Source organism: Trichosurus vulpecula, chromosome 1 (assembly GCF_011100635.1).
Source record: "Trichosurus vulpecula isolate mTriVul1 chromosome 1, mTriVul1.pri, whole genome shotgun sequence".
NCBI classification, from domain to species: Eukaryota; Metazoa; Chordata; class Mammalia; order Diprotodontia; family Phalangeridae; genus Trichosurus; species Trichosurus vulpecula.
Window position 1 is genome coordinate 539,508,292 of NC_050573.1, and position 13,494 is coordinate 539,521,785.

The 13,494-nt window shown below is 38.3% G+C and overlaps 1 protein-coding gene across 1 annotated transcript in view; it reads left to right on the top strand.

Annotated features, from left to right (window-relative positions):
- BAIAP2L1 (BAR/IMD domain containing adaptor protein 2 like 1) overlaps window positions 1–13,494 on the top strand; it is a 131,750-nt gene that overhangs the window by 26,401 nt on the left and 91,855 nt on the right. Inside the window, exon 2 of the mRNA XM_036741397.1 lies at window positions 6,598–6,673. Coding sequence (XP_036597292.1) covers window positions 6,598–6,673 — 76 coding nt within the window. The remainder of the gene's footprint in view (window positions 1–6,597; window positions 6,674–13,494) is intronic.

The following is a 13,494-nucleotide window of genomic DNA, read 5'->3' on the forward strand; positions in this document are numbered from 1 at the left end:
TGTTGTGATCTACACAGTCACAGGCTTTAGTGTAGTCAATGAAGCAGATGTAGATGTTTTCCTGGATCTCTCTTGCTTTCTCCATAATACAGTGAATGTTGGCAATTTTATCTTTACTTCCTCTGCCTTTCTGAAAACCAGCCTGCTCTTCTGGTAATTCTCAGTTCACATGTTGCTGAAATCTGCCTTGCAGAATCTTAAGCATAACCTTGCTGGCATGTGAAATGAGGGCAGTTGTTCGGTAATTTGAACATTCCTTGGCATTGCCCTTTAGAATTGGGGTGTAGACTGACCTTTTCCAATCCAGTGTCCACTATTGAGTTTTCCAAATTTGTTGGCATGTTAACAACAGCACTTTAACAGCATCATCTTTTAGGATTTTAAATAGCTCAGGTGGAATTCTATCACTTCCACTAACCTTGTTGTTAGCAATGCTTCCTAAGTCCCACTTGACTTCATTCTCCGTGATTTCTGACTCTATCTAGCTCAGTAAACGCACCATCATGGTTATTGGTAATGTTAAGATTTTTCTTGTATAGTTCTTTTCTGTGTTCTTACCACTTCTTAATTTCTTCTGCTTCTATAAAGTCTATACCATTTTTGTCTTTTATTCCCATTTTGCGTGAAACTTTCCCTTAATATCTCCAGTTTTCTTGAAGCTATCTCTTATCTTTCCCATTCTATTTTCTTCTATTTCTTCTATTGCTCATTTAAGAAAACCTTCTGGTGGCAGCTAGGTGGTGCAGTAAGTAGAGCACTGGCCTTGGAATCAGGAGGACTTGAGTTCAGATTTGCCCTCAGACACTTGACACACTTACTAGCTGTGTGATCTTGGGCAAGTCACTTAACCCCAATTGCCCTGCCCTCCCCCCTCAAAAAAAAAAAAAAGAAAGAAAACCTTATCTCTCCTTGCTATTCTCTGGAATTCTGCATTCTCCTTTACCTTTTGCTTTCCTTCTTTTCCCAGCTGTTTGTAAAAACTCATCCAACAGCCATTTTGCTTTCTTGCTCTTTCTTCTTTTTTTTTGAGATGTTATTTGTTGCTGCTTCCCGTACAGTATTTCAAACCTGTCCATAGTTCTTCAGATACTATATCTACCAAATCTAATCCCTTAAATCTATTTGTCACTTCCACTTCATATTCATAAGGGATGTTATTTAGGTCTTACCTATACAATCTCATGGTTTTCCTTACTTTCTTCAACTTAAGACCAAATTTTTGCAATAAGAAGTTCATGATCTGAGCCACAGTTAGCTTCATGTCTTGTTTGAACTGATTATATAGAGTTTTTTCCACCTTTGGCTGCAAAGGTCAGATTTCGATATTGACCATCCGGTGATGTCCACGTGTAGAATCATCTTTTGTACTGTTGAAAAAGAGTATCCTAAATCCACACCACATAGCTGCCTCGTCCTGAAAAATTACTCCATATATATATTTTATATTTACTTATAAATATATGTTATTTCTCACTAGTAAACTTCTTGAGGGCAGGGATTATTTCCTTCATGTCTTTGTATCTCCAGCTCCTAGCATATAGTAGGTGTTTAATAAATGATTATGAATGAACAAGAGAATGAGAGACTGCTTCTTCTAGATTCTTTATCTGAAATTAGCTTTAGTATAAAACCACTAAAGAAGATTACCTCAACTATAATTGAACAGCAAATTAGAGCTATAAATTGATCAGAAAATTAAAGAGGAAAGCAAAGTTCACAAATCATGTTCAAAAGATGCAAATCCATTGTAAATGTTCCAAGTCACTTTAATAGCTTTATTCAAATGTGACTGTATTTTACCTGTTTTACATATGGAAAAATACTGACAGATCAAGTAAAATGTTAGTCATAGAGAGTTGGTATTAGAAAAGGAAATAGAAGTCAAATATTGAAAAGGTAGATCAAGACTGACAGAGGTTAGTCTGAAGGTTCATGTTCAGGATTGAAATGAAGCAAGATATTCATAGAGGGCAGCTAAGTACCATGCGTAGAATACTAGGCTTGGAGTCAGGAAGACCTGAGTTCAAATCTGCCAAATCACACTACCTGTGTGGCCTTGGACAAGTCACTTCACCCTTTTGCCTCAGTTTCCTCATCTGTAAAATGAGCTGGAGAAGGAAATGGCAAACCATTCCAGTATCTCTGCCAAGAAGACCCCCAAATGGGTTCGTGAAAAGTCAGACAAGACTGAAAACAACACAACAAGGTATTCATAGACCACTCAGCAATTAACAAAAGGAAGTTTACTTAACTATAGTATTGAGAGCATATTCAGCAAGGATACAGAATTGCATCAGTTAGCCACAGCTTCCCTGCCTATATTGGCCAGGCTGGCACACTGGTAAAACAGAAAGAGGAGCTCCAGACTCCCCTTGGAATGGTTTTTGTACTTGGACCACCAAAAGGTACATCAATGGGTACAGCCTTAGTCTCCCAGAACAATTAACTTTCAAGGACAATTTTAGTACTTTTCCCCACTTTTTTTTTTTAAAGGAAAAAGCTAACTAGTCTAGGCTTAGAGTACCTGGCAGGGATATTAGTTTGTGTTAGTCTTGCCTCAGGGCATATGAAGTAAGCCCTATGCTTACTAAGTTTAACTCTCTCAAGCATAGTTTCAGGTGGTAAATTATGTATTTTCTATTTCAGTAATTTCATGTTGTGTTAGCAGAAAGCTTTTACTTTAAAAGATGAAGCTAAGAAAAATCAAAAGGCTGCATTTATTCTGCTTTAAAAGACTTTTAACCTCTACAGAGAATAGCATAAAATCTATTGCTGCATATGACCAGCCTAAAAACCTAGTAGAAATACAGTCTCCTAATAGTCTTCTTTTATCAACATTTATTTTGAAAATAATAGAGGAAAAAAGGGATTGCCACTAATTCTCTAGTATTTTGCTTTGGAGCAAATCAAGTATGATGTGGAAAAGTTGAAGCTTAAAATATAAGGTGAAAATCAAAAAAGGAAGGAATCATTTCAGGCAATGAAACAGTTTCTCCACTAACACCCCCTTTTTAAAAAAATCCTGTTAAGTTTTGAGGGGTGGGGTAAACATCCTTTGAGTAGAGTGAGAAGTTCCAAGTAGGGTACATGAATATCCTGCTTTTCCCCACCATCTACCAGCACTCAAATTTGTTGTTTTGTAACCATGGCTACACTATGCCCATGTTCCCCTCTAAGAGGGTGTGTAAACTATTCTGGTTTAAACTGGCACAGCAAATGGAATTCCTCACCAAGCAATGGATGGTAGCATGTATAGCAATCATTTGTTGAACCAAAATGATGATTTGGGCATCCTCTATATTTTAAAATAATAATAATAATCCCTCTTAAATTTACCCAGTATCTCATGATTAATCTTTGAGCCAAATTCCTTTCTTGAAATCAGTTTGTTCTCTGTGACTAATATACCTCTGAACTGTAAAATTTCAACAATTTAAACTTTGTAAGCCACCACCTACTACCTAGGTGCCGAACTACCGAAATAGGAGCTCCTGTTCTACTCTATACCATTTTAACTTGTATTTATTTCTCTTCCAATTTGGGGATCTATTCAGCACATAAGTATATTAGGACTACAGAGTTCTATGGGTCACACAAGAGGAAGGTAGCCACATTTGTTTGTTTCTGAGTTTCAAACTGCAAGTGCTTCAGCCAAAATAATTGGATTAATAGCCAAGAGTAGCTGGAGAAATGGATTTTCCACTCTCAAAGAGGCCAGGATTACTGAGTTTCTTTTTGAATTTGATTCTATAACTGGACCTTAAATAGTGAAAACCTAAAGTATACACATTAAACTTTCAAGCCCTTCTGAGTTGCTTTCTTTCAAGCCCATCATGTTGCTATTCTGAAAGATTATATTTAGACTAATTCTATTGAAAAAAAAAACCATCTAATCCAAGTTGAGTTGCTTTACTTGGACAACTTTTCAATAATTTAACTTGCACTCAAAATTTCACTTAACTAGAGAACCTTAGTACTAGAATGAACCATTTTGTCTCATTTCATAGATAGATAAACTGAGTTCCAATAAAATGAATTGGGTTGCCCAATTCACATCATAAGTTAGCAGTGGAGCTGGAAATCAGAGTCCAGGTCTTCTGGCTCCCAATCTAGCTAATGCTTCTTCCATTGCATCAATCTGCCCCCAAAGTACTATTTTCACAAGATTATAAAAGCTTTGAGTAACAGTCTTTCCCTCATTTGGAAAGTCATTTGAAGAGCAGTCTGACTACATCATGTAATGAAAAAAGTACAAATTGGACTAATGTAATATAATAAGCACTCTGCGGAGCACTGAGCTATGAACTAGGGGAGATTCAGAGCATTGTAGTGGTGGTTGTGGTAGTGCTATTCTTTGAGACTAGGTCTCCCTGTCTTTCCCAGGACCACTCACTGGCCAATTCCGCTATTTATTGGCATAGGAATATAGACCTGCCCTCCTCCGTTTTCTGACCTTGGCTTGTTTGCCCCTACTAAGGCAGCCTGGTAGCCCTGCTGCTCCTGGGCGTTTACCATGTTGGTACCGGACTTATGCAGACACCCCATTGCCTTAGCCCGTTGCAGCTCCAAATTGCCAAGTTCAAGCATCCTCTCAGCCTCAGCCTCCCCAGTTGCAGGGATTAAAGGCATGTTCTCCCACCCCTAGCTAAAGGTTTATTAAGTCATGGTCACTGCCCTCAAGGAGCTTCTGTTTCTAATTATACGGTGCACATATTTCTTAAACTGAGCCTCAGCCTCATAGCTACCAAAAAATGAGGAAAGTCCTTATTCCAGCTACCTACCTAGCAAGAATGTTATTGTTGTTGTTCAGTTGTGTCCAACTCTTTGTGACCCCATGGACCATACTGTGTGGGGGTTTCTTGGCAAAGATACTGGAGTAGTTTGCCATTGCCTTCTCCAATGGATTAAGCAAACAGGTTAAGTGACTTGCCCAGGATCATACTGCTAGTCTGAGGCTAGATTTGAACTCAGGTCTTCCTGACTCTGGGCCCAGCACTCTATCCACTGAGTCACCTAGCTGACTATTAAAAATATTATGAGAAGTTTCAATGAAACCGAAGCATACTGTTTGCTCTCTTTTTTTGTTTAGTTTAGTTTTTCCTTTCTCATGATTCCTCTTATTCATTCTAATTCTTCTGTACAACATGACTAAGATGAAGATATGTTTAATAAGAATGTACATAGAGAGCTATATCGGATTATGTGTTATCTTGGAGGGAAGGGAGGTGGAGAAAATTTAAAACTTACAGAAGTGAATGTTGAAAACTAAAAAGAAAAGAAAAAAGAAGAAAAAAATTATTTTTTTAAAGAATATTGTAAGATTAAATACTACCTCTGAGGAAATTTGAGTCACTTGTGGAAATACTGATATATTATTTTAAAATAATAAATGAAAATATATGTTGTACTGCATCTCTTACTCACGCTTCTTCTGAAGGATTCATTTTGTCCTGAAAAGAAAATGTATAAAAGATCTAATTCTATGAGTGTTGGCTATTTTTCTCATTCATCTCCCTCCCTTGCATTTTTTTCTTTGTGTGGACATCTAAGAAGATTATATATATACAAACCAGAGTAATAAATAGCATCAAATGGCTTAATTTGGAATGTTTAATATATTGACATATATTCTTAATCACTCAGGATTGTTGGGAGAAAATATACAAAGGGTAGTCAGGAAGATGATCTTCAGAATACCTTAAGAAATATTTCCACCTTTCTGTGATAGAAATTAATTATCCTGGGTATGCACATGTAGTAATTATAGGCAAAGTGTCTGAAATTTACTTAAATAGGCAAATTCTATGGAAAAATTATGTTCCAACAGCACTAAATGTTTTTGATCAAGAAATTAGAGTACAAAACAATAGTGTCATTTAAATGACATTTTGGGGTTATTTAAGAAAATATCAATATTATACTTGTCTTATCACTACCTCCATTTGTGTTGTACATGTGGACATTTTTGAAATTATGATTGTTGTGTTGGCTGTGTTAGAACAGGGCAAAAAATACTATTGGCAACCTGGAAAAAATGGTACCACTTCATGATGGCCTATGTTTTAAAGGGTGAAACAGGACATAGTTTTTTGGGATTTTTTTTTAAGCTTTTCCACTCTAATAAAAGCCAAAGGATTTAGCAGTTTCTATGACAGTGGAACTAAACACAACCAAACAAGTAACGATTGGTCATTTTTTTTTTAAGCTGGAATTATAACCCCTTACTTTAACTCTAAGACAGAGCCTTAACCTTAGGGACCTTTACTCCATATGAGTTGCACTCTCACATAAATGACTTAAGTATCTGCAAAGCACACCATTTGTAGTAGTAGGTCATACCCAGCCCTTAGGCACCTGGAAATGTGCCAGTGCTACATATAATACAGCATGCCAAATAGAAGTGCTTATTCAAGCAGGTGAGGAAGTAAATGCTATTAATTATTTTTAAACCAATATCCTTTACTTTCTAATTGGTAGTAGTTACACCTGTATGTACATAGTCTAGGGTCCTCTGTTACATTCAGTCAATTCATGCATGAAAATCTGCGGATGTACTTAGTTTACTTTTTAACTGATTTTTATTTATTTGTTTATCAGAACGTAGTGGAGCAGTTCAATCCTGGGCTACGGAACTTAATAAACCTAGGGAAAAACTATGAGAAGGCTGTTAATGGTAAGTGTTTATTCCTTTCTGACTTCATATTTAAGATACAATGCCTTGCACATAGTAGGTGAGCAATAAATATTTGTTATTTAATTATGGTAATGTGGTTATATTTAGTATTTTTAAATATTCATCTTTTAATTGGTGACAACTGCTGAAAAAAAACAGTTTGGTTTCTGTTAAGTTGTACATTACAGGCAGCTAAATTCTTTTGAAATAAGGAAATTAGATCTATAACAATGCTCTGTTGATATGGCTCTAGTTTTTATATCTTTGGCATAAAAATCATGTTCACCTTTCAGATTACCTCCTAGTGTAATTATATTAGCCCCCAAAGATTTTTTTTTCCACTTTAAATCTTTATGTATTCCCAAAATTTCCCACTTTGGAAATTATTAGATTTTTCACAGTCATGGAGCTGGAAGACGTTTTTCAATTCAGTAACATTTATTTAAATCACAATTATATGCAAGCCATGTTTTAGACATTAGGGATTCAAAGATAAATATAAAATAGCTCTTGCCCCTTGAGAACTTATATTCTATCTGGAGGATAAAAATTATAGGATCATAGTAGACGAAAGTTTAATGGACATCCAGCTCATTCACTTTATTTTACAAATGAGGAAACTGAGGTCAAGAGAGGTTATATATCTTGTTCAAATAACTATTTAGTGTCAAAACTGGGACTCAGACTCAAATTCCCTGGCTCTCAGTCCAGTGGTCTTTCAACTACAACATACCGTTCTCATTATGTAAGCAAGGTCTTGTCTTTAGGAATAACCCCAGTTGAGTTTTATTTTTAGCCATAATAAAAACAAGTGAATCAGTAGTCATTTTCATATCATTATCTTGAAATCATTTCCTAGACTTAGTGGAATCTAGGTTTTCATATCAAAACAAAGCAAGTTTAATTTTAAGTAAATTTGAGTTTCATAACATGTGTTTATCTGTGTGAAACAAAGTGGTTTGCTCCATTTGAATCCCCTACCCTAAAGAGGTTTTACTGAGGAATTCAACAACTTTCTGAACAGTTGTATTCTTTCTTTTAAAAATTACCTTCTTCTATTCAGAAATTAACAAAGGAAACTAACTTGAAATAAGCTGTTGAGTTAAGATGTGATCAAAGCAGTTTTCCTTCCCTGGAAAATATATCCTCAAACTATCTAGAACCCGTTTTCCCCTTCTTCTTCCCGTCCCCCTCATATGAGTTTTATAAGAAAACATATAATGATAACTGGAAGACACATCTTCATATGGTATAAGATTAGAAGGTTTTTTTGTGTTCTTTTTCATATATAAAATTTCCAATTTCTTTCTTTTCTACATGATTTACTATTGGTTATTTAGCCAGGATGGCAAAGGCCAACTTTGGAGTCAGGAAAACTGGGTTCAAGCTCTGGCTCTTAATACATATCAATGACTATGGATAAGTCAATTTGTGTTGCCTGGGGTATTCAAGAAGCAAATAATCTCTGCTTCAGAGAGTGCAACTCCAACGGGCTGGCCACATTGTTCGAATGTAAAACATACACTTGCCAAAAAGACTATTTTATGGAGAACTCACACAGGGCAAACGTTCACATGGCGGTTGGAAGAAACAATACAAGGACACTCTCAAGGTCTCTCTCAAGAACTTTGAAATTGATTGTGTGACATGGGAGACACTGGCACAGGACCATTCAGCATGGTGTTCCCACATCAGAGAAGGTGCTATGCTCTATGAGCAAAGCAGAATTGAAACAGCTTAAAGAAAATGCAGGATGCACAAATTTAGAATATCCATCTGTAATATCAATTAAGTTGGGTGTCTTTAATTGAGTCTTACTAGGTCCTAAACCCCAGGCCCAAACCCCTGTCTACTAGGTGCTAAGCCTATGTAAGCTTGAAGCCCTCAAGGTCCTAAGAGGAGTTGCCAAGACCAGAGCCAATAGTAGGAGCCTGAGTTCTGGTCGCTCAGATAACATTTGATGACGGCTAAAGAGTGTATAAAAAGAAATAACAGAGCTATTTGCTGGGGGCTCTCACTCTTGGCAGTGTGCTGATGTGGAGACTCTGGGCAGCTGTAGTTAAGAGCCCCACAGCTTGTAAACCCGAACGTTCGGACTTTGTTAAACCCTGGTAACTATACGTTGAGATTTGAATCAGACAAGGTCTGTCTGTTGATGTTTGTAATTTGTTTGTATTTGCTCTGAAGTTCAGGGTGCTGGCGTTTTCCCCTGAATTAAGTGAATGATATTTGTATGTTTGATTAAATTGAGATTGCTAACCCCTTAATGTTGCTTTCCTTAATAAAGCAGATACAGAGAACCTGTGTTGGCAGCTTTCTGAGTGCTGGTTGTTGGTGGGTCTCACACCTCTACAGCAGCTGCTAGCAGATTGTTGCAACGCCATCCCAAATGTTCACATGGACTATTTGTGCCCAACCTGTGGTAGAACATTCCAAGCTCATACTGCTCTGATCAGTCACAGTCGAACACATCGAAACTTGATTCTAGCATAGTGATGTCATTTTGGTCCTCTTTGAGAACAAAGGACAACCACCAACCAATTTCTTCAGGTCTGGTTTTCTTTCAGTGTTTTGAATGCCTCTTTATTACTGAACATCCATCTTTTCCCTTTTACGGGTAAGCTCAGATTTCCAGGTTACCTGACCTGCATCTGTTTCAACAATCTGGCTAGCAGCTTCTGTGGGGGTATAAGATTCACCCACAGCCAGCATCCAGAAAGCTGCCAACAGCACAGGTTCTTCTGATCTGCTTAATTAAGGAAAGCAAGGTGAAGGGGTTGACAAACTTACTTTTAATTCAGCATTCAAATATCATTCAGTTAGTTCAGGGGAAAAATCCAGCACCCTGAACTTCAAAACAAAATGCAAACAAATTACAAACATCAACAGACTTTGTCTGATTCAAATCCCAACACCTAGTTACCAGAGTTCAACAAAGTTTCAGCATCCGGGTTTACAAGCTGGAGGGCTCCTTAGCTTGCTTGTTGTTTTGTTTGTTTGTTTGTTTTTTCTGGAGGTATTCTTCCTATTGTTCTTTCCTTGTCTCCGTTCAGAAGTTCTGGGAAGTTTTCTGGTATTATTTCTTGGATTATAGTGTTTAGGTTTTTTTGACTTCTTGTCATGTTCTTCTGTGAGACCTATAATTTTTAGTTTGTTTCTAAACATCTTGTCTTCAATCAATATGTTTTGCTCGAATTTGAGAGCATGTTTTATTGCTTTTTCCTTCTAGATTGTCCTTCACTTCTGTATATTTGCATTCCTAATCAGTTGTCCTTTCTTTGTTTCTTTGATGAGACCTGCTATCTCGGATTCAAGCTTTTCTATTCTACCAGTCGTTTCTGCTGTTCAGACCATAAATTCTGCTCTCATAACTTTCATTCCTTTTAATCTACTCGGGAAAAGTATGGTGTGGTTCCATGTTCTTAAACTCTACAGGGTCCTCTGTCTTATCAAGTGTTGACATTTTCCTTAGTTTTACTGTATTTATTCATAGATGCCTGAACTTATTTATTGAAGGCCACATTACCTTCTATCGTTAATGTTTTCCCTGTTGATTTATCTGCTCAAGGATGGGTTTTCTTCCTTCTCAGATCTTCCTTAGGTTTTCTTCCTTCTCAGATCCTTGGTAATTTCAGTCCATTTTTTCATTATTTTTCTCTATTGCTCACTTTCTGACTCCCTCCCCTCTGAGGTGGTTTCCCTGGGTACTGGCCCTTAAAGCATCTCAGCATCCTCCCATAATAGGTAATTCCCAATTCACCAGGCCTAGGATGGGGACAGAACTGGTCCCAGATAGATGCTAAACTCTTTCCTTCAAGCTTAAGGTAGAGTACCATGCAGTCCACACATGATATCCTATCTCATTTCCTCTTTTCCCAGTCTGATTAATCAAAGTGCTATGCCTTGTGAGCTTTTGCATCTTGAGATGATTTCAGTCACTTGGAGTTTGGATCTTTAAGGTTTTAGGAGGAAGTTGTAGGGGATTGAGGGGGGAATCAGGAGATGGGGTTGAGTTTTATTACAAGACTAGACACTTGATCCACCCCATTTCCTCTGTTCCTCTACTCTCATGCAGCAATCTTTTGCTGCACAGATTGCTTCCAGGGAGCTGGTTACTGAAGCCCCAGCAAATTTTCACAGCCTGGAACCTGGTTCTCCAAGGCACTGTGAAGAGGGAGGAAGGAGCAGAATATGTGATTAGGTTTTGCTGCAAGTCTATGCATCAGATCGCTTAGTGCAGCTTTGCTGCCAGTAGCATGATGAGAGATGGGGGAGGGTGAGTGAGCTCAAGGTAGGCATTGGTCATGAAGTTGCTGAGATTTTTTAATCTTCTTTTTGGTTTCTAGTGGCCTAGACCAGGCAGATAGCTAAAGTCGCATTATCTTTGGTGCATAATTTCTGTTTTGGAGACCTCTAAGTGATTATGAGGATCAAAGAAAATGTCTAGTCCTCTTTCTGGCTGATCACATGACCCAGAAATTCTCTCCCTTCTTTCTCAAGGAATTCGTCACCTGGCTACAGTTTTCTTCTCCAATTCAGTCATAGTCCTCATACTTGGGAGATTAATTTGTGCATTTTGTTGTCCCCTCACACACCTTGGCCTCCATAGTTCCTCTCAAACTGTCTCAGTCACATACAGGAATAGTTATACCCTTGATCTCACGATCACCCATAGTTGTGTGGCCTCCATCTTTGCAATTCCTTTCTCAAACTGTAACCTCTCATTTTTACATATATCTCTCTCTGCTTCACTCTTATAGCTATTCTTCACCCTTTTCCTAACCTTCAGTCACTTCACCCCTCTCTTCTTTCTCAGAATATCAATCCTACTTGAGCCTCACTTTCCTCCATTTGGAATCTTGACCCTATGGGCAACCAGTTCAACTTTATACTTTTCTCTATCCCAGAATCCCTTGATCCTATACCTTATTGAACCTCAACCCTGAGCTCCCCACCCACATCTGTCTTTTCTACCTCCACTGGTATGTTGCTGAATGCTACTAAAAGTCTTAGATAGAACCCATGCCAACTGGGACCATTACTAACTTGTGTTATATCTCTGTTGGGCCTTCACTATTGACTGCATTGCAATCTTTTTATTCTTCCAAATCTTTTCTTCCCTCCTCAACCCTAACCTGTACCATTTCCCCTTCAGGGATGGGGAACCTGTGGCCTCAGAGCCACATGTGGCCCTCTAGGTCGTCAAGTGGGTTCTTTTGACTGAATCAATTTTTTCTGTGAAGTTTGGATTCAGTCCAAGGGCTGCACTTGAGGACCTAGAAGGCCACATGTAGCCATAGGTTCCTCATTCCCGCATACCCTCCCACCCCTGTCAGAGGAGTTCATCTCATATTTTGCTGAAAAAATAATTTGTCTAGCCATTAAAAGCTCCCTCTTCTCAGTTCTACACCTCACATTCCCTCAAAATTATCATTCTGTCTTCCTTTGTCCTAGTCCCTGAGAAAAAAAGTGTTTATTCTCCTTACTAAGGCCACGCTTTCTACTTGTGCCCTTGATCCCAGCTGTTCTTGGCTCCCCAAAGAGATTTCTGTCTTCAAATACCCTCTCTCCTCTAATGTTCCTTTTCTCTGTATCTGCTCACTCCTTCCCTCCTACCTACAAATATATCTAGATCTTCCCCAGCATTTAAAAAACCTTTACTTCACCCTTCTGTCCCCTCTAGACATCATGCTACATCTTTTCCCTTTCACAGCCAAACCCTTAGAAGAAGCTATCTACACTTGTTATCTCTACTTCTCTACTTACCAGTCACTTCTCAACCCATTGTAATCTGGCTTCTGACCTCACCACTTGAATGAAGCTGCTCTCTCCAAGGTTATTAATAAGCTCTTACCTACTAGCTCCAATGACCTTTTCTCAGTCCTAATCTTTCTTAACTTCTCAGCAGGATTTGGTACTGTTGACACACTTCCTCAGTTCTCTCTTTCCATGGTTTTGGTGATACCGATCTCTACTAGTTCTTCTGCCTGTATGACTTCTCTTCAGTCTCCTTTACTGGACTGCCATGCATGTTCTACTCTGTCCTGGGCTCTCCTTGCTTTAAGTGATGTCATCTGTTACCTTCAGTTCAGTCATGTCTATGCAGACAACTCCCAGATCTACGTATTCCAGTCCTCATCCTTCTCCTAAGCTCCAGGCCCATGTCTCCAATTTCCTGCATGGCTTCTCTACCTAGACATCCCATAAGTATCTCAAACTCAACATATCCAAAACAGAAGTCCTTGATTTTCCCTTCAAACACACCCACCCATCCTCCTCACTTCCTTATTTCTATGGAGTGCACCATCAACCTTCCAGGTACTCAAGTTCACAATTTCAGTCATTCTCCCCTCTTCACTCTCCTATACTTGCATCTTTTCAGTTGCTAGTCCTTATCTAATCTGCTTCTATAACATCCATCCCCTTCTCTCCAATCACACAGCTGCTACACTATCTCAGTGCCTTCTCCTCATTGTTGTAATAGTCTCTTCATTGTTCTCCCTGCCTCCAGTCTCTCCCCTTTCTAATCCAACCTCCAGACAGCTGACAAAGTGATATTCCTAAGTGATATATTTGACTGCATCACTCAGGGAGCTTCAGCATACTGGCTCTGGAGTCAGAAGATCTAATTTCAAATACTGTCTCTGATGCGTATTATCTTTATGATCCTGGGCAAGTCACTTAACCTCCCAGTTTCCTTCTCTGTAAAATGAGGAAGTTGAACTGTAGCCTACAGGCTAAAATGTAAACTCTGCTATATAGCATTTGAATCCCTTTTCAGACTAACTCCAGGTTATGTTTCCAGACATATTTCACATTAT